We start from the raw sequence: 23658 nt of genomic DNA, 5'->3' as shown, positions 1-23658 counted from the left end.
TGTGATAATGGTGTATTATTATTGTGCTTTTTCAGGAAGTTTGTTAGTTTTGATACCTTGAAATAAGATTAAAACACTGGCTTCTTAAAAGGTAGTTTTCACCAGTTTGCCATAGGATAAGTATATCAGTAACATCTCCAAAAGACAAGATCCTAACATGAGAATTTTCTGCTCTTTCAAAGAAATAAAGAGCCATGGCCCAAGAGTGAAGCGCCACCGTGATTTAACGTAGGTTAATTTTATGAGCTGAAATTAAAACCAGCGAAAAATTAGGGCTTTTAAACTATGATTAACAGACAGGTATATATTTTATCACCCTTAGATGTGTGCTTTTAAAATTAATAGAGTGGTGTAAGGCTCTGTAGTCTTTATAGGGTGGAGTGGTAAGGCAGTGTAAATATTTCCCTCTGATTCATCATGCTGGTCCAACTCTCAACACTGCTTTTCTCTTTGGGCTTGAGACTCTTCTAGTTATCCCTGGTCTCAACGTTTGCCTGACAGGGACCGTAATTTTTTAAAAACAGGATGAAATTTTCAGGTGTAGTGTAGATGTCCCAGTAACTGTTAATCTCATAATACAGGCCCAATTTCCATATAAGCAATAGTATGCTTCTTTGGGGAGCCAAACTTGGTGGTTTCAAGGGGACTTGGGAGTAGAGAGGCTATATTTATTGGTTGGTTTAAAGGTTACCATTAGTAGGAAAACGGTTTCTTTTCATGTTTGTATTAAAGACACAGCCCCTCAAATAAGTTTTACAATGTAGCTATTTCTCTAAGAACAGAATTATTAATCATATTTAACATTTGAATGTTTGCCATGTGTCATACCTTGTGTTTAGTGATGCATTATTTTATTTAATTATCATGACAACCCCATGAGGTAGAGTTTACAAGTGAGGAATCTAGAACTTAGACAATAATTAAGAGCTTACAGTAGCAGTCTTTGTGAAAGTTGCTGAAAACTGAGCTAAACCTATGATGTGTGGGTGAAGATGGGGAGACAGATGAACTCTGAGGAGATAAAACTGAAGAATTGATAGAGTTGATAACTGACCAGAGAAGGATCATGACAGGAGAATCTAGGGTAATTTTCATTTGGGTAATTGACTGAGAAGGGCATACTGGAGAATTAGGTTGGCAAGATTAGATGGGGAAGGATGAGCTCAGTTTTGCTCACAATTTTAAGGTGGTTGCAGAATCTCCAAGTGGAAATATCTATTTGGTATATAACTGAACATGTAGATCTAGAGTTTGTGAAAAGTTTGAACTAAGCAAATTTATTAATTTAGTTATTTGAAGGTTTAGAAGAGATCACCACCCTGAGGTTTATGAAATTAGAGGGTAGGAGAGAGTATTGAGGAACACCTGAGAATGCACGTGCAAGGGAAGAACCATAAGAGAGTGGTAGAAACCAAGACTCAAAGAACGGTCGACACTGTCACACCACAGTTGAAGGCTGAAGAGTGATGACAGAAGAACGGTCTCTATGGAGTGGTGGAGGCACTGGTGGACACAGTGAGTAAACACTAACGGCCACAGACATCGAAACAGGTTGATTCTGTAATTGCTGATTATATAAAGGTGCCTGTAAATTTTTTCTCAGCTACCCTTGAATAGTTGTTGGTCCATTATAAAAATGTGTAGTGTATGGACATTATAGGAACCACCAGTATAGACAGGAACCATGAGCTTTTAGGGGTTATGCCCTTGTCTGCATGGACATACAATGGTTTTATTTCATTTTGTAAGCATTATAAAAATCAGTATTTTACCAGTTTGTAACATGCAAGAGTGCATTTGGTATATCTTCTAAAAGCATGTATCGTAAGAACAATAAGAACAGTAGACATGCAGTGATATTTTAATTGTTGCTTACTTTGCATGGCTGCCCAGCTAGGGCGTCTGGGTAGGAACACGGCCACATTCCTGCCCAGCTGTAGTTCACCGGCAGTTAAGATGGCTAAATTGATTTCTGGGATAGCGACTGCAGGCATACCTATACCTTCTACCTGTTCTCATGGCTCTTGGGCCTTCTGGCAGATAAAGGGAAGATTCGGTCTTACAACAACAAAGAAGTGGTTAGAAAACTTGTTTTTTCTTTCTTATTATTCCACCTGCTGTCATAATCACTGAAGCACAGTTGACCCTTGAACAACATGGGGGTTACCCCACACAGTTGAAAATCAGGTGTAACTTTACAGTCGGCTCTTCATATCAGCGGTTTGCATCTGTAGACTCAGCCAACCATGGATTGTGTAGTATTATAGTACATATTTTTTTGGAAAAAATTTGTGTATAAGTAGACCCATGCAGTTCAAGCCTGTGTTGTTGAAGGGTCAACCGTAGATGCTTTCCTTAGCTTACTACTTGACAGTTAAGACATAAGGAATTTATAGTTTGAATGGCTGTTCCCTTGGCCTCAGAGTTTCTTCCTGAAGTCATCTTTAGTGACGATTATTTTGTTTCTTTTTTGGGTTTTTGTTTTTTTCAGGGAAGCCAGTACTTCATTGTTTTATCAATATTCTCTTAGACTCAGAGGAAGCTTATGGGCCAGTTGCCATGACTGAAGACAAGCCTGAGGAATGTTTGTTCCCTGATGTTGTTCAGCTCTACGTAGTTGAATACAAAGGTACAGCAGTCAGAGTTTCACAGCTGTTGGTCTTTTTTTTTTTTTTTTTTTTTTTTTTTTTTGCTGTTAGTCTTTCTAAGGCAGCTGCTTTGGAGCATGGAGTGGAACACTGGCAGTTTCTACTTGATCCTGAATCTGTCATCATACTTAAAATAGTTATTGCCCCTCCTGAGGTAACAGCCAGGGGCCTCTGGCCCTGAAGAATGCTTTTATGGTTCTATATCAGTCTATTATTTTAGCACTCTTGATAATAATAGAACTGAAAGGCATTTTTTGTCCCCTGGAATAACAAGTTAACTCTCAAAAGTTGGTGAAATTAGAGTTTAGAAATCAATTGGAGAGTAACACCTTAGGGTTATACTGCACAGTTCTACCAACCCAAAGTCTGCTTCTCAGGACACGGAAGTGAGTATAGTTGCCATCTGTAAAATAAAAGATTGGGGATGTACCATGAATATTTCTAACATCTCTTTAATAATCGTTTCTAGATCTGTTATTCATAATTGTGGCACTCTGCAAATGGGCATGGTATGTAGATACCTTATATGTGTGTATCTTCTTTGGATAAGCTACAGATTTTCAGTGAACAAATATTTACTTTCTTGGACTGTTATGCCAGAAGAGTATCTTAGAGTCATCCAACCTATGACATGTGGACTTCTCGCCTTTCTTGGACATTGCCGTAGTCAGCTTATTCCATTTTTGAACATACCAGAACATGTAAAGAAAACAAACTTTCTCTTTGGGGGGGTGGGAGAGAATTTTAATACATTCACCAAATTAAAGGACAAGAACATACTGTAGACACAACTTAAGACAATTTAGAATCATAAACAAAATGTGAGGTAGACTGACTAGTGAAATTCACCAAATTTTGGTTAAGAAAATTTTACAGTAATAAAGTAACACAGGTGCCTCCTTTTCTAAAAATCACAAAAAGCATTTGCATAAATTACAGCCAAAAAAATTGAATACAACAATTCTCATTGTAATTTTAGTTTACATTCAGTATTAACCTGTGTGAACTATCATATGTGGCAAGGTTCAACAGGTCTATAGGTCAGTTATTATGCAGGCCTAGTGAACACATTCACACCACAATATTCTTAAGGGATGGCAAGGCTCGAAGTGGAACACACCAAGGTACGTATTAACCAATCATGGTGTCTTGTGCTTGTGCAATTTTATCCTTGCAGGAGAACGACCTAACATTCTCTAAAGAATTATACTGATGATAAGGTTATTTTAAAAGATCCAAACCTTAGTAAGATAGGCATTGAAAAGAATAAGCAGGTCAATTTGAATTCTCCATCATTGGGGTGATGGGCTTTTGGCTTTATTCTGGCATTTCTCTTCCCCAGAGTTAAATAGTATTTAAGAGATCAGAATCATTTGATTTTTCAGAGTGCAGCTCTAACTAATATGGGGTCCCCTCAGGTCAAGTAACTACTTTAAAATTTTTTCCTTAGCCTATGAAGCTATAAAGCCTGAAGAAACCCTGAGAGGCCATCTGCCCCAGGTACAACTGTTTTAGGATTATTTCAAGTATTTTATTTGCCCTATATAGTAAATATTTTTGGAATATTGCACAAATAGTGGGTTTCTTGATATCGTCTGCGTTAGGCCCTTTCAACAAAACAGGAACAACTGAAATACATTCATATCTAAATCAGTCTGCCTCAGAACGTACCTCTTTGCCAAGAATTCTGCTCTACTAAAATTGAGTATTTTTAAAGCATCTATAAGGCAGGTCCTCTTTCAAGGTCAGTTAAAAATGGAGTTTAAAGGAATTGTTCATTTCAAGAGACATTTAAAGCATCATAAGTAGCTATATTAAAACCAAGAGATCTGAAACCATTTTCAGATTAGTACATGACATCTTTTCACTAGCTGTAAACTCCTTGTTATCACAAACTAATAAAGCTGGTCAGTTAACACTATTTGTTCGAAGTAAATGCAGGCTTCAGGCCATAAATATGACATCGATTCAAGTTAAAAATGGCCGTTTAAAGTGGGAATAAAGTGGTACATATGGGCTAATGAGAAAAATGTCAGATTGTTTAATGATGAGAAGTGGAGTAATTTAAGAGTGAACTTCCAATAGACCTAGTTTGTTCTAGAACATTTTCTAAAAATCTGTTTTTGATTAAAATATGTGGTAAAAAATCTGTAGAAACTTACTTATGCCTCCTACTGTTGATACTGAACAGAGACCCCCTATTGATTTTAATGAGTCAAAGAGACTTACTGGCATCTTCTTTAACACACGCACACCCCACTGGTAGGATTAAAACAGCCTCTCTTTCTATGGCTCTGTTTCCCATTTCAGCAATTTCTGTGGTGTCGTCAGTATAAGGCAGCTAATATTCACTCAGTGTATCTTTTAAAGGAAACTTTGCTTTAGTCTTTCTTTGACAGGAAAGAAACTAGTTCCACTTCACACAGAAGCTAAGCCTGCCTGACATTTAGCTTTGCTGGTGCCAACTGCTAAATTCCAACCAAACAGGGTGGGTGTGGGGTGACTGCTGAAAGCTTCTGAATTGGCTCAACTACTGAATCAGGCTCTCCTTGTGCAAGATTAATCACTGTTCATATTCTCACAGGCGTGCTTAAGAGACTGAAAACGAAGACTGGATAAAGCAAAAGAACTTAAGCCAGGAGAAGCTACATGAATACACACAGTGCCTGCTCTGCATTTACTAATTTGTTTGTTCAGTTTAAATAGTAAACTTTTAACTCCTGTGGAAATTTTGCCAAAAGTTTCAATACATACAAGATTATAAATCTTAAACTAACACTGCACAGAGAAAGACAAAGCTACTTCTTTTTTAAATACAAATATCTTCTACATTCTATCATTTCAGACCCCTGAGTAATACTGTACCAAAGTACAGATCTGAAGAGAAACTGAGGGTTCAGGCCTCAAACGTTAATCTTCAATTAATTCCACACCAACGGTGTGAGTCTCACGTAACACATTCAGGCTAGCTAATGCTGAGAGTCAGTTTTCCCCCACCCCCGACACAGCATAGTAAAAAAACAATGCAGACTCCCTGTGGCCTCTCCAAAGCATAATCCTCCTCAGCCTCCCGTGGGCAGACCACGTCTTAAGTAATTGCATAACTACCTAGGGTGGAGTTAACCTGAATTTAAGTCCTGAAATTGGAACTGAAGGAGAGTGATGCCCCCCAAGGATCTAGGTCAGATTTGGGGGTTCTTTGGAGAAGAGACAAATATGTTGCACTTGGCTCCACAGTGATTGTACTTTAAAGGAAAAAAAACACCCCTAATAATCGTTACTGCCCCACCCCACCTAGGCATCCCTTTGCTGGTTTTGGTCTCTTCCAAAGCTCATACGTGACGTCCGGTAAGAAAGTAGAGGGGCTTGTCATCAGCGCTGTTAGCAGTTTGAAACTCGTCCCGGAGGCGGAACTGCCACTCGTCCTCTAGCTCTAAGCGGACAATCGTTTGGCGTAAGGAACTTCGGTCTTGGCAGATGACACACAGAGTAGCACCTTCAGGAAGAAAGCAGAAGTGTGGCTTAGGCTCAGGGATTGAAATGATAAAGAATCTTACCACCTCCCTCTGATTATATCCCCTAAACTAACACATGTGAGAACCAACATGTAAAGTAACCTGTCAGATTTGTTCATTGTACTATTTATTTTGAATAAAGTAGTTATTACAAATTCAAAAGTTGAAAAGTGTAAAGTAAAAGCCCTCCTAACCACATCCCCCCTTCCCCTGTAGTAACCAGTGATAAAACCCACGTCCTAACATTTCATGTGTCCCTGTAGAGCAGGTGTTCTCAACCTTGGCACTGTGGGCCGGACAATTCTACTGTGGGAGCTGTCTTGCTCTTGTAGGATGTTTAGCAGCGTCCTTGGCTTCTACCCACTCTGTGCCAGCAGCACCCCGCCCTGTGACAACGTAAAATGTCTCCAGATATTGCCGAGTGTCCCCTGGGACGCTCCCTCCCACCCCCCAATGCACATGCACAGCTCCATATGTATTTTACACACATAGAAGTAAATACAGTTTCTCCTGTTCCCACAAAAATGGTAGCATGCTGTACACAGCATTATGAACCTTACTTTTTTCACCGACCTCAGAGGTCATCTTGTCAGGATCATTTGTGATGCTTAATCTGCAGTTTGTTCGTAGGCAAATTTAACTCTTTGGTGCATACTTATTGAAACGACTTTAGCTTCTATACCAGAATCATACCTCATTAACCTGATTTTTATTAAAATTAGATTATATGAGAAGCATCGCTTCTCACATTGCATCATTCCTTTCTAAAATTACTAGTGGCAAACATATTTAATATGGTCACAAACCTGGCTATATTTATCTGCGTTTAGTCTTAACTCTCCCCCATTTAAAAACTCAGTGGCCAGGTTTAAAAGTAAGGTATTTAATTTACTGGCAAAATGATTGTTAAAGTGCTCTTTTATATCTTTCCCACTGTATTTTGTCCAGTGGGAACTAATAGCATTCACAAGCAAGATGCTAAATTTGATTTACCTTTTAGAAACTTAAATTTCTTAAGAAGATCAGCACCTACAAAAGAGTCACAGAGGTACAAGAGGAGTCCACTGAAACACACTCCCTCACAGTTGACATTGCTGGAGTGGGGTCTGGAGCTGACGTAGCATATGGCCACCTGGAATCATCAAGCAGAAATAGCACAAGCATTTCAAAAGCAAGCAAAACCTCTGCAACTTCAGCTGAATGAAGTAGCACCTGCCTTTTTAGCTGTCTCAGGGTCAGGTAAAGGAGACTCCTTCCGCGCCCACCCCCAACCCGGCACGGGGGATCCTAGCTCCCCGACCAGGGATTGAACCCGTGCCCCCTGCAGTGGAAGTGCAGAGTGCTAACTAACCACTAGACCGCAGGGAATTCCCAGACACTTTTTTTTATTGAAACTTCAATGGGCTGGTTAGTTAAGCTTTGTACTCCCTTTATTTTGTGTGTCAAGTTTTAACCTATTTAAAGCCTCTCTTCTTTATTTCTCATAATAAAGGACAGTTATGAGAGAAATTAATAGAAGAAAAACAAGACCCTCTATCTAATAAGAGTATCAGCCCCTTCCCCTTTACCTCTGGTCCAATGTTAAGGTAGCAGTCGATGGCCAACACGGGACTCTTGAAGTTATGGATAGCTTTGGGGAAGAGTTTGTATGAGGCGTGCTGAAGGAACTTCTCCAGGAGAAACTGTGCAGGGGCTGCCAGTAGTGTGTGTTCGCTGTCGGGAGCACAGACATACTGAAGGGGCAAGATGGGTGCTAAGCTCTCTGACACCTGAAATCAGAGCCAAGATGATCACGGGAAATGTGTCTGTCACTGTGTGAAACTGGCGAGGAAAGCACTGCATTCCATCCTAACAGTCCGCAAGTAATAGTAGCACAGAGACAGATGCCAGGCTCAAATGTAAGTCTGTCATCCTTGGGTTCTGAAATTGTTTTCCCTTGGAAATAGTGCAGTTGGATTTAACAATTTATACACAGCAAGGGCAGGAGCAAATGCAAAAGTAGGCTTCTTTGAAAGGTAGTGCATTTAGCATGTACACTGTAAGAACCAACAGGAAGCCTTTTACAGCGCTGCTGGGTGTGGCTGGTCAAATCCCATCCCATCAGCACCAAAAAAAACAAAGAGGTTTCTAAGCTCCACTGGGGAGTCCACATGCTAAAAATGATGAGATACCAGTAAATCTCTTAAACAGAAAAGGGTAGGCCCATGGAATTAACCCTTAACAGGTTTTGATCTGCCTTACTTTAAAAAAAAAAAAAAAAAAGACTGGCAAAGGACCATGCGAGCAGCTTGATGTACACTTCCTTCATGTGTTACATAAAGAATGTAAAAATGTTAACTTTGCCAGTTTAAGAATATAGAATACGTTTGAAACTAAAGCTTTGATGGAGTTAAGCCTTAAATCTAAAGAAAGGTAGTTTTGTTGAATTTTCAAAACTTAGGTTTGGCCCTAGATGAGTCCTCAGTAAGGGAAACAAGACCGCAGATTTGACATGAAGAACAGGCTCCCTTGTGTTACTTTCCAATCAAGTGGCAAGTGCTTAATGCCAGTACCTGATAACAAAGATACTAATGAAAGATCATCTTATTTTCAAAAGTAGACTCAAGCTTGCAAACTTACCATGATCTTTGGTTTAATGATAAAGTCCCTTTGCCCTCCAACCTGAACATGTTTCTTCATGAGACTGAAGTTATTAAAGCGGCAGATGAGCAGGCCACTACTGTTCGTTCTCAGGTTAAAGTCAACATCTTCACAGAAATACCTAAATTAGAATCACAACGACAGGTTTCCTTGACTACCTGTCACATCTCAACTGTGATCGTTACACACAGAGAAATGTGTGGCAGATATTGGGAGACAGCCCCAAACAAAATCAACCTTTCCCCCTCATGGAGCTGGCTCTCTTGACACTGGCCTGTGAACCTCTTGATTTGGGCATTAACAGCCATTAAGGAAGGAGGAAGTGAGGTGACTGGTCCCAGACACTCCACAGCGCCTTAGGCATTCCTGAACTGAAATACGAGCGCACATTCTGTATACTCTTGTGGGACAGGAGTGCAGAGCTGCTCCCGGTTTTAAAATCCTGGCTGCAAACAGGATAAAGCATCTGCCAAATTTAAAACACAGAAGTGAAATAGCTACAGAATGTTCTAATAGCTACAGGGTTGGGGGTTGACATAAGAGGGACTTTATGGTCTCTGACATTCTTCCTTGGCCATTTCAGATTTTCCAAGATGTGGGCATAATTTATTCAGGAGGCAAGGCCAGGGCTAGCTGGCTTTTCCCTACAGGATCCAGATTTCAGGGTCTTGCTAACATCTAGGGAAGAGATTACCCTCTGAGTTCTGAGGGTAAATGAAAGGTTAATCTTGAATAGGTTTATGGGTCCACACACTGATTTCTGTTGATAAAAAGTTTTGTCCCTGTTTCAGTTCTTGTTGAATAATAAGATGGCCAAAATATGTTTTCTAAGCATTTCATATTGCAGCACCTATCATTAAGGGTCTGGGTCAGTTTGAAGGGTGATGAAGGGGCACTTTGGGGCTTGTGATCCCCCTTTCTCTGTCCGTATAAAGAGAGTCTCAGTTTCTCAAAGACACAGAGACAGGAATAAAAACATTGCTGAGGCTAGACCTGGGCAGAAACAATCAGTGAATGCCAGGATCACATACATCCAGGAGGCCTGACTTACCTGTTGAAGTCATACTGCACATTCTGAGTCAAGTCTATGTTGAGGAGAATGAAGTCGTGCACATGGCATCTAGAGAACGGGGCCTTCAGGCTCTGAGAGGTCAGCTTGCTGCTCCATTTCTGTATGCCCAGGATTGCGTAGTGGATGATTTTCGGTGTTGCTTCAATGTGCTGCAAGACACTCTTCAAGGACACATTCTTACTGGAAACTCCTGTTTCCATGGGCTGGCTATGAAATGTAGAGTTAGTTTACATAAGATACCACTCAGTATTACTGAAGAGAGGGTCACTTATGAAGAGCTAACAGCACTGTACAGTATTAATACCTGAAGGATACAATTAGCTGATTGACTTTATATTAGTCTGGAATGGAGAAGGATGTCAAGCCCGGTTTTCATGCTGCCTGTCACTGTTAACCTAGGGAAGCTGCCTTCTGGGGGCCGGGTTGATCACTTAAAGGCAGAGAGTGAAATCCAGCCCATTTCAAAGTGAGTAATGAACAGGGAGTCACCAAAGAGAGGCAGCCAGAGATTAGAAGCACACAAGTATACTTCCCAGTTCTGGTAATTATGGAATAATAAAGGAATATTTGAAAACTTCACTGGCTTCAAATCCACAGGGGAAACAAGGGCACAAAATCACAATGCCTGAGCTGGAAGGGCCTAGAGACCATCTGGCACAGTGTTTCACTGGGGTTGTGAATACTCGGGGCCATTTACTGCATAGGACTCCTCCAGGCTTAGCATTTCACAGTCCTCATGGATTCCTGTCACCTCTGCCTCAGGAGGAGAACCACTGATTTGGGCCCAGCCATAATTTTATATGTGATAGAATTGAGACAGAGGTGAAGGAACTTTTCCTTTTCATCCAGATAGTTAGGAAGCAGAGCTGGGGCTAAAAAGCAGGTCTCCTGATTCAGAAGCCAGTGGTCTTTCTAAATAAACCATAGTGTCTTTCAACAGACTTTTATAGCAAACCTAAGCTGTGATGCACAAATGGTCCAGGAACTTAAAGGTAGGCTGAGTGTCTAAATTAAAAAATTCCTAAGCCACCACAAAATGTGCTAGTGAAAGTAGTCTCACAGATGATTGTTTTGCTCTGGAAAGCTGTACCTCTCTTATTTACTTCCCTGTGCAATGACAGCCAAGGAGAGGGTCTTCTCCATAGCACTGTGTCACACTCCTAGAACTGCATAGGAAGCACCACTACCTGCTCTGCTCCTGAACACTGTGAATGTTCCATAGGACACAGGAGTCATCCATCACAACGATGAAAGGCCAGACACACTGGCGTTTAACTCCCAGCTCTTCCAGGCGGTTCCTCTCCAGCTCCAGGTTGTGATATGACAGCTCCTTAATAAGAAACCTGGCAGCACCTGAAAGGCAACACAACCAAGGCTTGTACATCCTTCGCTCAGGCTTGGCTGAGGCCCTGCACACAGCTCACATTCTCTCCGTAAGCATGCGTGTTCACGTGGTGACCATGCACATGGATGGGGGTCAACCAAATGTTCAGAGCAGTGGCTCTCAAACATCAGTGTAGATAAGAATCACCCAGGAAGTCTGTTTAAAATGCAGATTCCTGGAGCCCACCACCAGAGATTCACTCTAGTAAGTCTGATGAGGGGCCAGAAACCAGAGATGTCTTTGCAGGTGATTCATGAACTACACTTTGAGGAGTACTGCAAGAATCCAGCTTCCCTGATAGGACAAAGGATACCACATAGAGGAGATACTTACTACTGGTTTCTTAGAGCCATGATTAGATTCTCAGCAGCAGCCACTTGCATGTCCTGCACTAGGGAGCCACCAGGGCTGCAATAGTGGGTATGCCACTTACACTAATGTGTCCCCTGCTTTAGGCACCTTTAGGAAACTGGCAGCAGTGTCTTTGAAGAAGACTCTGGAAACTGGTATCCTTTCCCTAGGTCTGCTTTTTTGTAAGAGGCATATGGTACAGAGAAAGTAAGAGAAAAGACTGGAGCCAAGCTGCTTGGGTCTGAATTCTGATTCCACTGCTTTCTCGCTGTGTGACAGTGAAAAAGTTAACTCCTCTGTGCCTAGGCTTCCCCACCTGTAAGAAGGCGATGATAATGTCTACTTCATAGGATTGTTGTTTGGTGCTCAGGACAGTGCCTAGCACTTGGTAAGTACTCAGTGAGTGTTAGCGATTATTAAGATGATGATCATCAGGAATTAGCCAGGTTTTATGAGTGGGCCACCCTAAAATGAAACAAAATGTAGATGATAATGAAATAAAGAGGCTAAAAAAACCCATTAAGTCTATGGAGGAGCCAGGAAAACAGTTTGAATAGATCAAGGGTAGTACTAGGATTTAGGAAAATCTACCTTTCAATATCACTGTGTATAACAGTTTGCATTCTCAACATAAGGACCATATATGAAAAGCCCACAGCTAACATACTCAATGCTCAAAGACTGAAAACTTTTCCTTTAAATCAAGAATAGGACAAGGATGCCCACCTTTATCACTTCTATTTAACATAGTACTGGAAATCCTAGCCAGAGCAATTACACAAGAAAATGAAATGAAAGTCAACCAAGTTAGAAAGTAAAATTATCTCTTTGCAGACATGATCCTATATGTAGAAAACCCTAAAGATAACACGCACACTTAGAATAAATGAATTCAGCAAAGTTGCAGACACAAAAACAATACACACAAATCAGTTGTGTTTCTATATACTAACCACAATCTAAAAGGGAAATTAAGAAAAGTTCCATTTTCAATAGCATCAAAAGAAATACAATACTTGGGAATAAATGTTAAGCCAAGGAGGCAAAAGACTTGTACACCAAAAAGTACAAAACACTGCTGAAATAAATTAAAGACACAAATAAATGGGAAGACATCCCATGTTCATGGATTGGAAAATGTAATACTGTTAAGATGTCAATATCACACAAAGCAATCCACATATTTAATACAATCCCTGTCAAAATATCAGATTTTTTTTTTTTTTCAGAAATAGAAAAATCCAACTTTAAATTCACATGGGATCTCAAGGGGCTCTGAACAGCCAAAACAATCTTGAAAAAAGAACAACAAAGTTGGAGGTCTCACACTTGGCTGATTACAAAATAGAGTAATCAAAACAGTGTAGTAGTGGCACATAGACCAATGGAATAAGAATACAGAGCCCAGAAACATACACTTGGGGCTTCCCTGGTGACACAGTGGTTGAGAATCTGCCTGCCAATGCAGGGGACATGGGTTCGAGCCCCGGTCCAGGAAGATCCCACATGCCGTGGAGCAACTAAGCCCGTGAGCCACAACTACTGAGCCTGCGCTCTAGAGCCCGCGAGCCACAACTACTGAGCCCATGTGCCACAACTACTGAAGCCTGCGCACCTAGAGCCCGTGCTCCACAACAAGAGAAGCCACTGCAATGAGAAGCCTGCACAACACAACCAAGAGTAGCCCCCACTCGCCGCAACCAGAGAAAGCCCGCACACAGCAATGAAGACCCAACACATCCAAAAGTAAATAAGTAAAATAAATTTACTAAAAAAACAACAAAAAAACCCATACACTTGCATATATGGTCAAATGATTTTTGACAAGAATGCCAAGACCATTCAATGGATAAAGGATAGTTTCTTCAACAAATAGTGTTGGGAAAACTGGATATCCACATGCAAAAGAATGAAGTTGGACCCTTACCTTATACTATATAAAAAAATCAAAATGGATCAAAGAGCTAAAACTATAAAACTCTTAGAAGAAAACATGGGGGAAAGCTTGATGATGTTGGTTTTGGCAGTGATTTCTTGGATATGACACCAAAAGCATAGGCAACAAGAGAAAAAAACTGGACTACATAAAAATTTAAAACTTCTGCACAAAGAATGCAATCAACAGTGAAAAGGCAACCTATGGAACGGGAGAAAATATTTACAAACCTTATCTTATAACGGGTTAATATCTAGAATATATAAAGAACTCCTAACAAGTCAACAACAATAAAACTTTACTAAAAAAACAGATTCTCCAAAGAAGATATACAAATAGACAACAAGCAAATGAAAAGATGATCAACATCACTAATCATTAGGAAAATGCAAATCAAATCACAATAAGATACCATCTCACCCATTAGGATGCTTACGAACAACATCAAAAATTCCCAGAAAAAGCAAGTGTTGGCAAAGATGTGTTAAAACTGGAACCATTTTGTATTGTTGGTAGGAATGTAAAATGGTACACACATTATGAAAAACAACATGCCAATTCCAAAAAAAATTGAAAACGGCATTACCACGTGATTAAGCAATTCTACTTCTGGGTATATACCCAAAAGAATTGAAAGCAGGGTTTTTAAGAGATTTGTGTTCATGTTCATAGTAGCATTATTCACAACAGTCAAAAGGTGAGGAGCAGACCAAGTGTCCCTCAGCGGGTGAATGGATAACAAAAATGGGGAGTTAGCCTTTAATGGTACTGAGTTTCAGCTTTGCAAGATGAAGAGAGTTCCGGAGATTGGTTGCATAACAATGAGAATATACTGAACACTACTGAACCATACACTTAAAAATGGCTAAGATAAATTTTGTGGTTTTTTACCACAGTAAAAAAAATTTAATTTGTGTTTATTTTATTTGCATATATGTTGGTGTCTCTGCCCAGATTATTACAAAAATGACAAAACTGGCACTGAACAAATTCAGTCAGATCTGGGATGAGGGAACTTTTTCTCCTAAAGGTCAGTTAGGCACAGACAGGTGTAGTTTGAGGGTCATATGCATATAGAAAAAGATTTTAGATAGTTTGGAGATCTATCGTTTGGGGGAGGATAAAGGACCAGAAATATATGGAAGTCCTAAGTCATCTGATATTGTGATAAACATGGGAAATAAAATTGCATTCAAAACAAACCAGTTTTGGAAAATATTTTAATCCCATATTAAGGCTAAAGTTTAAGGATATGAAAAGGAATGGAATGGAGAACAAGAACGGAAGAGACCTAAGAAGAAAGGGAGAGAGAGACCTGGAGAGAAGGCCTGTGTGGGTCCAAGACACTACTCAGGTCTCTTCTGTGTTCACTCCAGCTCTGGGCTGGATGTTCTTCCTCTAAAGCTCTTGATCCTCAGCCCTTCTGAGACTCTGCACTGAGATACCCACAGAAGCCAATGGGAAGTGAGTTAGATGCAGGGAGTGACCAGACAGTAGAGCTCTAGAACACTGGGTCCATGTGGAGGTTTCCTGCCTTCAGGAGGTAAATGAAGGAGCTCTAGACCGCTCTCTCCAGTTCCTCCCCGGCTCTGTCAATACACTCAACAACCAGGTGCCGCCTCTGAGAAATCAGCCCATTGCTCTTAAACTCCTTGGGGAAAAGCAAGAAAGACTTCTTCCAGGCACTTCTAAGGTAACGGCCGTAGGCAGTGATGGTGCTGTACAGAGCCCCCAAGAACTAGCTGTGTGCCTTTAAGATCAGTGATGACCCTCAGAGATCCCTCCAGACCGGAGTGTGAACTACTAACTCCCCTCCTCAGACTCTCCTCCTCACTGTGACGTTCCTGCTGCCAGCCTGCAGCAAGGAACGTTTGCGGCCTATACTGGGAAGAGTCCCAATCCTTCCCAGGGTGCTCAACCTACCAGTGACTTCTTTGGTTACTAGTCCTCAGAAGTTAAAAATTCTGCAAAACTGCAGATAAAGAGAAATGAAAACTCATTTAAAGAGGAATGAAAAGTCCTTTGGTCTGCAGGGCAAGACACTATCCAGGGGCAGAGGAACCTCTGAAAGTTCACGCCTGGGGAATGGAGCCCAGTTTATCTTTCCAGCCCTTCCCCCCACCTGGGGGCCCCCTTACCCACGCCTGCATTATTGAACATGCCAGGAAGCACCAGCATGATGTGGTTGGGCCAGTACTTGCGGTACAGCGGCATCTCATACTCTTTAACCACCAGCAGGTGCAGGTGGCTGATGCCCTCCATGGCGTGAAAGAGGTTTAGGAGTCCATGCTCGTGGCGACCACTGGAAGGAGTGAAAATAGGGCTCTTGACCGCATTCAAATTCTGCTGAAAGAGAAAAAGAAAAAGGGAAAGAAAGGACCAGAGACCAAAAAGAGAAATTAGAACCCTTAGATATAAGAAGCTTAGAGAACCTGATCTAGTACCTGAGGCCTGTCAGTCCTTGTGTCCAGATGCTATCACCCACCTTGTCTGAAACCAGGGGCAGCCGCATGCTCTCCAGGTGTTTGCCCTGCTTGCTGAAGACAAAATGACTCTCTTTGGATTTGGGAATGATGAAATAGAGCTGCACCTCTTCTCCCAGCATAGAGGAAGAGAACGTGAAGGCGTGAAGGGTGGAGTCGGACATCTGCTTTTGCAGAGAAGAAAGGGAGGGAATGTAAACTCACGGTTCGCAAACCTCCAGGCCACTCGTTAAGGCTGTTACTGAGAGAGGCAAACTAACCTGAACTTCTGCCTGCCGCCAGACCTGCTGTGCGTGCAGTGTCGAGAGGGCTGGAAAGGCAGACACCTCATCTTTTAGTGGCTGCCGCTGACAAGAGAGCCAAGCATCTTGCCCCTACACAGCCTCTCCGTGTGTGGAGAAATACCTGTTGCTGGAAACTATCTGCATTTCTCTCCTTCTTAGAACCACTGCTGCTCAGTCCTACGGAGGTCCAATATACCAAGGGGATGTCCTGCCACGTAAACATTCCCAAAGGTGCCCAGTGATGGGGGAAAACGCTTCTGTGTGGGTCAGGTCAAATGAATATCATTTTCCTAAGTAAACTATAGAGACTGACATTATTAAAATGCCTCTGTGGCCCCATCTTTCCTGGCTACAGTGGAAGCTGAAGATATCTGAACAGTCATTTAGCCTAGAACTCTGGCTTCCAGGAGAGACCTCTGACTCATCCAAGCCAAATATAAACCTAACCTATTTTTTAAATTGCTGATAAGTTCACACACTCTCAGTAACCCATCTCAGTGAATGACTAAATAAAGGTCTTTACAATGCAGACAATACTTGGCTTAATGAAAAGATATCATCACTTTTCAGCAGCCACTAGAACCCAGGTAGTTTTCCCAAGAGTTTTAACCTAAGTATTACATTCATAGAGAAATAATATTGTAATTCTTCCCTTAAATTCTCCTTCATTCTGCTTCGCAAGTATCGGAATTTACTACTTAGTGAGTACTGTAATCACACAGAAACTATTTAAATAGAGGGTTTTTAATAAATGTTCTAAAAACCGATGATTTATAGATCCGGGGACTTGAATCCTCTATATTCTATAAAGCATTGTGAACTGATTTCAAACTAGTCCACCAAAAGTTTTCAATAACACAAGAAAACAAATGGGGTATGAAAGGTAACTTGTACCAGAAGAGCAGAATGATCAGTATATCCCTGCTAGTACCCTGTGGGGAAAGGGTGAAGACCTGGTCCTCCAGAGCAGACGCAAGTCTGGGGGGCATCCACTCAGCACATCCTATAGGGAGGAAGAGTTGTTCTAGGTGTTCAGAGCCAAATAATAGAAGTCAAGAAGGTAAAGTAGGGGAAAGCAACATGGAGCTTATCCCCCAAACAGGCGCTGGATATGACCATCATTGGTTGCCTTTCCCATCTTTTGTGCTTAAAGACGCTCTGGCCAATAAGAAGCTAAATGCTATGGGCTATTCGCTCACCTTCTGTGTTCCTACCTCTCAGTTCTCTCCAAATAAAAAAGCAAACACTGACTCCTCTGTATGCCTATGGTCAAAACCATCACTCGCTGGTGTAAGAGTGAGACTAGGTCTCTGCAAATCAACAGGCTTGTTCACAGCTCAAAGGGCACACCCTACAAATTTGTAGATAATAGCACCCTTTTCATCAACAACCCAAAGGAGGGAAAAGACCCTTTTTCCAAACATACTGTAATATCCAGCTTTTTCAGGATCACAGATAGACAACCTCAGCTACTTTCTAATCTAAGCATGACACATGTAACCATTTTGATGAAGTGACTTAAAACACAAACTCAGTTTCTTTCACCCACCCTCCCCCGCCCATAATCCTTTATTAATAATATACCCAAATCATCTTAATCAATTGCTTCATGCATTTTGCTCACAAACGAGTGGCTCCATCTCATATATAAGCCATCCTCTGTCTAGGGCTTGAAACTGGGACTTTTCCTCTATTGCATACAAGATCCACATTGGGTAACAGGCAAGGGCAAAGGGGCGGCACCTGGGAGGCAGAGGTGAAGTCCATGTACTGGTGGCACTGCTCGCAGTGGTGGAAGGTGTTGTAGGCCGCGTACTTGGTCAGCATCATGGACACGGCTTCTCGTTTCCGGGGCTCCTCAACTTTGGATTCCTTTATTGCTTCTGTGTATAAAGGGGCAAAAGACCTTCCCGTGATGTGCTTGAAGCCCCTATGCTTAGGAAGAAAGTCCCCCACTCCACAGAAGGGCTTTTCCCAGGATTCTGTAACTTATGCCCTGAGAGGCAGCTATGAAAATGAAAAGGTGACATGTGTGTAAAACGAGAGAAAAGCAGAGGAGAATGAATGAAGCCGCTCTCAAAGATTAAAGTGCCCCAGGCCTCTTGCCCTCATTTAGGTGAACGCTTGACCTTTAGGCTCTACTTGCACTGACCTTGTTTGACCCCTGCCAGCTTCTCAGTGTATACCAGGCTCATCAAACTGTACTTGGGGTCATGCACACTGACGTCAAAGGGCATTTTACTGAAGCTCTCGATGTCAGGCCAGGGTTCTCCCTCTGACTGGCTCACTTCACTGCTTTCGCTGTGATCTAGGCCAAGAAGAAAGAAAGTGCACAGAGCAGGCAGACCAGACCGACTGGCCTCCCTCCCTCCCTCTCTCTCAAGTGTCAGGGATGGAAAGTTGTATGTATGTATGTTGTCCGCCCAGGTGGGTGGACAAAGGCCTTTCCGAAAAATGAGCTCCCGTGTCCAGGGTAGAGGGAAGCAGACTGTCCCTTCAGACCCCCGCCGGGAGAGACGCTTGTCCTCACTGGTCCCCATCATTAGCCTCTGCACACCCAGTCCACAAACTTCCACATCTAGGAGATCAACTGGTCTCCCTCCCCAGCCCCCCAAATTGCCTTAAAATCTTATTTAATTTTGGATGATCTGAATTCTGTCTTAGAGTTTTAGTTGTAGGGTTTTAAGACGTTGATGCTGAAGAGATTTCAGGGACGCACCGAGCAAGATTCAGTGTCTGCTGCTTATTAGGAATCACCCGGAGCTTGTAAAATCCCTGTGCCCAGGCCACACTGCCCAGAACCTTCTTCATCAACTCAGGCACCTATCGTGGTGTTTAAAGCTCCTTAAGTGGTTCCGACATGCAGTCCAGGTTGACAGCCTGGGACCCTGGGTTTGAATCCAGGCCCCACCACTTGTGACTTCACACCTGCAGGCACCTTCACCTCTCAGGGTCCCCTGATTGTTGTAAAGATTCCAGATGGCATATTGAAAGTGCTAAGACAGTGGCAGGCACATGGTGGGTGTCCAATAGACGATATTTGTTATTAATACTAAAAACTATAAGATCAAGCTGAAGACAACGTTCAAAGGAAGAAACGAAGAAAAAAATTCCAACAACAAAAAAGGCCTAAAGACTAGAATTACAGCTATTACCTTTTAAACACAATACTGCTTATTTTTATATCGCTGAGCATTTTATTTAAAAGTTATTTTTTTAGGGGCTTCCCTGGTGGCACAGTGGTTAAGAATCCGCCTGTCAATGCAGGGGACACGGGTTCGAGCCCTGGTCCAGGAAGATCCCACATGCCGTGGAGCAACTAAGCCCGGGCGCCACAACTACTGAGCTCGAGTGCCACAACTACTGAGCCTGAGCGCCACAACTACTGAAGCCTGTGCACCTAGAGCCCGTGTTCCACAACAAGAGAAGCCACCGCAATGAGAAGCCCGCGTACCGCAACAAAGACCCAATGCGGCCAAAAATAAACTTATTAAAAAGTTATTTTTTTAAAGTTTTATTTTAAAAGTATGCATTTTATTTAAAAGTTAAAGCTTATTCTAGTTTTAAAAAAGGCATCCCTGTGCCTCTCCAGAGCACCACTGCATTCACCTGCACTAAAATGAGGGTGAAGGAATAAAGCCAAACTAACAGTGCTTCTCGTTACAAAGGCCAGGTTTGACTCTCACAGCTGTAGGCCCTGTAGCAGGATCTGAGGCGAAAAGTAAAGGCAACACTCTCCTGCAGTGCCAAGGAGCCTGGGGGAGAGTCAGCGGATGACGACCCTTCACTCCTCGTCTGCTTGGCTCTGCCCTTGCCCCTGGGGCCCAGTCCGCTCCATGCAGCCCAGGGTGTTTCAGTCCCCTCTGTGGTGGGCCTGGGGGTCTGGTACAGCTCAGCTGGGGACACAAACAAGGAGATGTGGATAGGAAGATGGAATTGTGTGTGTCTGTGTCTGGAATCATGGATGTGAACTGGTGAGGATGGAAATGGAGCCAAAAGCCTTAGTAAAATGATTAAATATGGCTGATTTTACCTAGTCTTGTTCTGAACTAAACTAGTCCCTTGGGCTGGTCACAGAACAGATCCAACTATTCAGGAAAAGCAAGTGAGGGGAGGTCTCCAAGGGCTAATCTGATGGAAGATGACAAGGCCTTTCCCTTTTCTGGACTCATCTCTGAGGGGCCTGGGAAGAACTACCGCTTCTCTCTCCTGCCCCTGCCCCTCCCTGTTCCTTCCAGCACACGGTCATTCTGTTCTGAGATGTGAAGCCATAGTTTGAAGCCACACTCCCCCGGCTGCAGAGCTAATGCTGGCTGACCCCTGCTCATGCCCCCTTTCTGGCCTTGCTGGACGGGCTGCAGAGCGGAACTGCCTCCTTCACCGGTGACAGCCGGGGCGGAAGGGCCAAGAAGCCGGGCAGGAGGCACAGGCTAGTCTGTCAAGCACCAGCCCCTGCATCTTACTGCCAGTGCCAAGGGGTTGTTTACGGCACCAGGGTTCTGTTCTGCTCCTGGAAGTTTTCCTTTCGTCGTAGTAACCCACACACCTTCCCTCGGAGCCAGCAGGCAAAACATAACGTCTACTCTGACGAACCAACAAAGGCCTGGTTATCCAGAGTGTAAAACATGCCCTGGACCCTTAAGCAGTAGACCACCGCACTCGAACTTTAAACCTGGACAGTTTGACCATCTGAACAGTGAACCCACCTGACAGGGCTTTATGAGATACCTCTTTGCCCAGCGTCGCACAGGACAGAGGGGATGGGGGTCGAAAGAGAAGACCCACCCCGACCTCAGGGGGCTCAACGCGGCCACAGCTTGCCTACAACTCTTTGCTGGCTCCTGACCTTTAACCTCTCGAGAACCCTGCCCCTGAGTGGATGTACACACCCAGGAGGACGCGGGAAGCTCCGGCTGTGGTGTTAATACCCACGCGGCCGGCTCGGAACTCACCGGTGTTGATCTCTGCCTCGTCGTACACGTCCACCTCCAGGAGCCTGATGAGCATGCGGAAGAGGATCCTCAGGAACTGCAAGTAGGAGCCAGTCTTCCCCACCTGGTGGAGAGAGGTTTAGGCAGGAGAGGGGCGGAAAGGAGAAAAGAGATTTCACACGTGGGCTCTTCCGCGTCTCCCTGCCGGAGTGGGGGGCCTCCGTGCCCCGACCACCGGACCCCAACGAGAGACCCCCTTCTCCCCCGCGCCCTTCCTCCGGAGGCCCCAGTCCCCCGCCCCCCGGCACCCTTCCCTACCTGCGGGGGCCCGGTCAGCAGCAGGCGGCGGGGATGGCAGGGCCGCGCGCCCGAGGCGGGGTCGGGCTGGTTGCCGTGGTCGGCGTGGTGCGGCCGCGCCGCGGTCCAGCGGCGGTAGTAGAGGGACTGCTCCTCGGCGCTCGCGTGCCCGGGCAGCAGCGGCCGCAGGGGGCTGGCCCAGGCCACGTCGGGGTGCGGCAGCAGGGCCGCGGACGCCGGCAGCTTGCCGCCCCGCCGCGAGCCCAGGAGGCTGTAGGCCGCCTTGGACAGGATCACGACTGGGGGCAGCGCGGCGTGCGCGCCCCGGCAGCCCGGCCCCGGCTGTCCCGGCCACCGCGGCGCCCCGGGCCCCGACGAGGACGACGACGGCTTGGAGGTGGTGCTGCTCGCCATCTGGGGGCCCAGGGAGTCACACTCCTGCTTCAGGGTCTCTCCGGCTCCCGCCAGGCCCGCCGAGACCCCTTCGTCCAGCCCCACGCTGTTGGCCGGGCTCCGGAAGCTGGGGGTCAGGGGCTGCTTCTGGGACTTGTCGGCGGTGCTGGACGAGCTCACCCCGTTCTCCATGATGGAGCCTGAAAGAGGACGGAAAACAGCCCGCCGCAGGCCCGCTCTGTCACCGCCGCCCCTGCCAGGGGGGACCGGCCTGGAGGCTGGGGGGCCAGGCGGTGCGCGGACTACAGAGCGTCCTGCCCCCGCCTCCCCTCCCCTGATCCTGCGTGGGGTCGGGCAGTGGAGATGCCATAGGAAATCGGTACTCCCCCCCACCCCGCCCCCGGCTTCCTCCGGGCGGCCTTCCTCTGGGGCCCATGTCTGCGCCCCCCCCCACCCCCACCCCCCGGCGTCTTCAGGCCGCATGGTGGTCCGGGCGCCCTGGGGTCGACCACGCCACCTCCTGCTCCTTGGCTACATCCTGCCCGCGTATTAAACTCTCCTCAGGTTACCTCGTTTGGATAAGCCTTCTGATTGATTCCAGGACCCTGACCGACACAGGCTCACATCCAAGTCCTGCCCCAGTGCCACTCGCCTCCTTCTTGGGGTCCAAGGGCCCCACGCTTCTGGCTCTGGATACCTCCCCAGCGTGCAGACCCTTCCACGGACGCCCAGACCAGCGTGGGAAGTGGCTCCGTGGGAAGGGAGAGTTTCATCTCCTCCCAGCTAGATGCTGCTCTTGCTCAGAGATCCCTGCACCTGCGGCCAATTCACTTCAAACATGTTTTCCCCTCTAATCCATCAGCCCCTCTTTGGCTTGAGGACAAACCAGAAGCTCATTACATTCAAAATTGCAGGCCGTCTCTGGCTCAGACCGGTGCTTCCCAGGCCTGGGGGTCATATCCCAACCTTGGGAGATCCTAGATGAACAGCCAGTAACCAGAGGCTCGTGACACCATCACTCCACTGCTCATCTGACTTTTGTGTGAGGGCTTTCCTCTCCCTTCATCGGCCCTGGAGTCCACGGGCCTGCACACCTTGGGCAGTGAGCCCCCCTGATGACACTCAGAGTCACCCCGAGGCCGGTGGGGTGTGTGTGTGATGTGTGTGTGTGTGCAGCACGTGCATCCTGAAAGCGGGGGAAACTCTAAAAACAGCAGAAGGCAAATCATTACCTTTGTGTGAGTTAATCAGAACAAGGCCCGAATAGTGAGGCTTGTGGGGCTGATTAAAGAGCCACAGGAAGGAAGTCCAACTCTCATCACCATCCCCACCCCTACCTTCCTTGCCTCTCAGTCACTGACGCTGGTATCCAAAAGCTTCTAGATGTGATAGTCCCCCTCCCCTCTATTACCCTTTACACTCCTCCCAACCTCTCCCCTTTATTCTGACCTGGTCGCAGAGGCAGAACTGGGGAGCCTGTAGTGATGGGGTGGGGGAGGTACAGCCCTGACCCCTGACTGAGGGGAGCAGCTGGGCAGACCCCAAAGGACAGTCCCATGCTCTTCCAGGCTGAGGGGCACCACAGAAAGTCAGAAAACCCCACAGATACCTGCCTTTCAGTTCTCATGGGGAGCCCATCTGACAGCAGCTGACAGAGTGAATAGAAAGACTGGTGCTGCTTTTGGCCATGAAATTGTGTGTGTGTTTGCATGTGTGTGTCATGG

At 44.9% G+C, this 23658-nt stretch overlaps 1 protein-coding gene across 16 annotated transcripts in view; it reads right to left on the bottom strand.

Moving 5' to 3' along the window:
- Window positions 1-3378: 3378 nt before the first annotated feature.
- Window positions 3379-23658, bottom strand: part of GREB1L (GREB1 like retinoic acid receptor coactivator) — a 264851-nt gene continuing 244571 nt past the window's right edge. For 11 of the 16 annotated variants that reach the window (XM_059895623.1, XM_059895621.1, XM_059895620.1 and 8 more), the window contains 12 exons: window positions 21563-22134; window positions 21266-21368; window positions 18466-18621; window positions 18057-18196; window positions 16032-16193; window positions 15685-15892; window positions 11063-11228; window positions 9855-10082; window positions 8783-8924; window positions 7732-7932; window positions 7157-7295; window positions 3379-6144 (listed from right to left, as the gene is read on the bottom strand). In XM_059895623.1, the coding sequence (XP_059751606.1) occupies window positions 5981-6144; window positions 7157-7295; window positions 7732-7932; window positions 8783-8924; window positions 9855-10082; window positions 11063-11228; window positions 15685-15892; window positions 16032-16193; window positions 18057-18196; window positions 18466-18621; window positions 21266-21368; window positions 21563-22134 (2381 nt within the window). In that variant the 3' untranslated portion in view covers window positions 3379-5980. Of the gene's footprint in view, window positions 6145-7156; window positions 7296-7731; window positions 7933-8782; window positions 8925-9854; window positions 10083-11062; window positions 11229-11268; window positions 12076-15684; window positions 15893-16031; window positions 16194-18056; window positions 18197-18465; window positions 18622-21265; window positions 21369-21562; window positions 22135-23658 lie in introns of those variants that run through there. The other 5 variants (XM_059895629.1, XM_059895631.1, XM_059895633.1 and 2 more) reach the window with 4 other exon arrangements.

This window comes from Balaenoptera ricei, chromosome 14 (genome assembly GCF_028023285.1).
Source record: "Balaenoptera ricei isolate mBalRic1 chromosome 14, mBalRic1.hap2, whole genome shotgun sequence".
Taxonomy (NCBI): Eukaryota; Metazoa; Chordata; class Mammalia; order Artiodactyla; family Balaenopteridae; genus Balaenoptera; species Balaenoptera ricei.
This window is presented reverse-complemented; position numbering and strand designations above follow the sequence as displayed.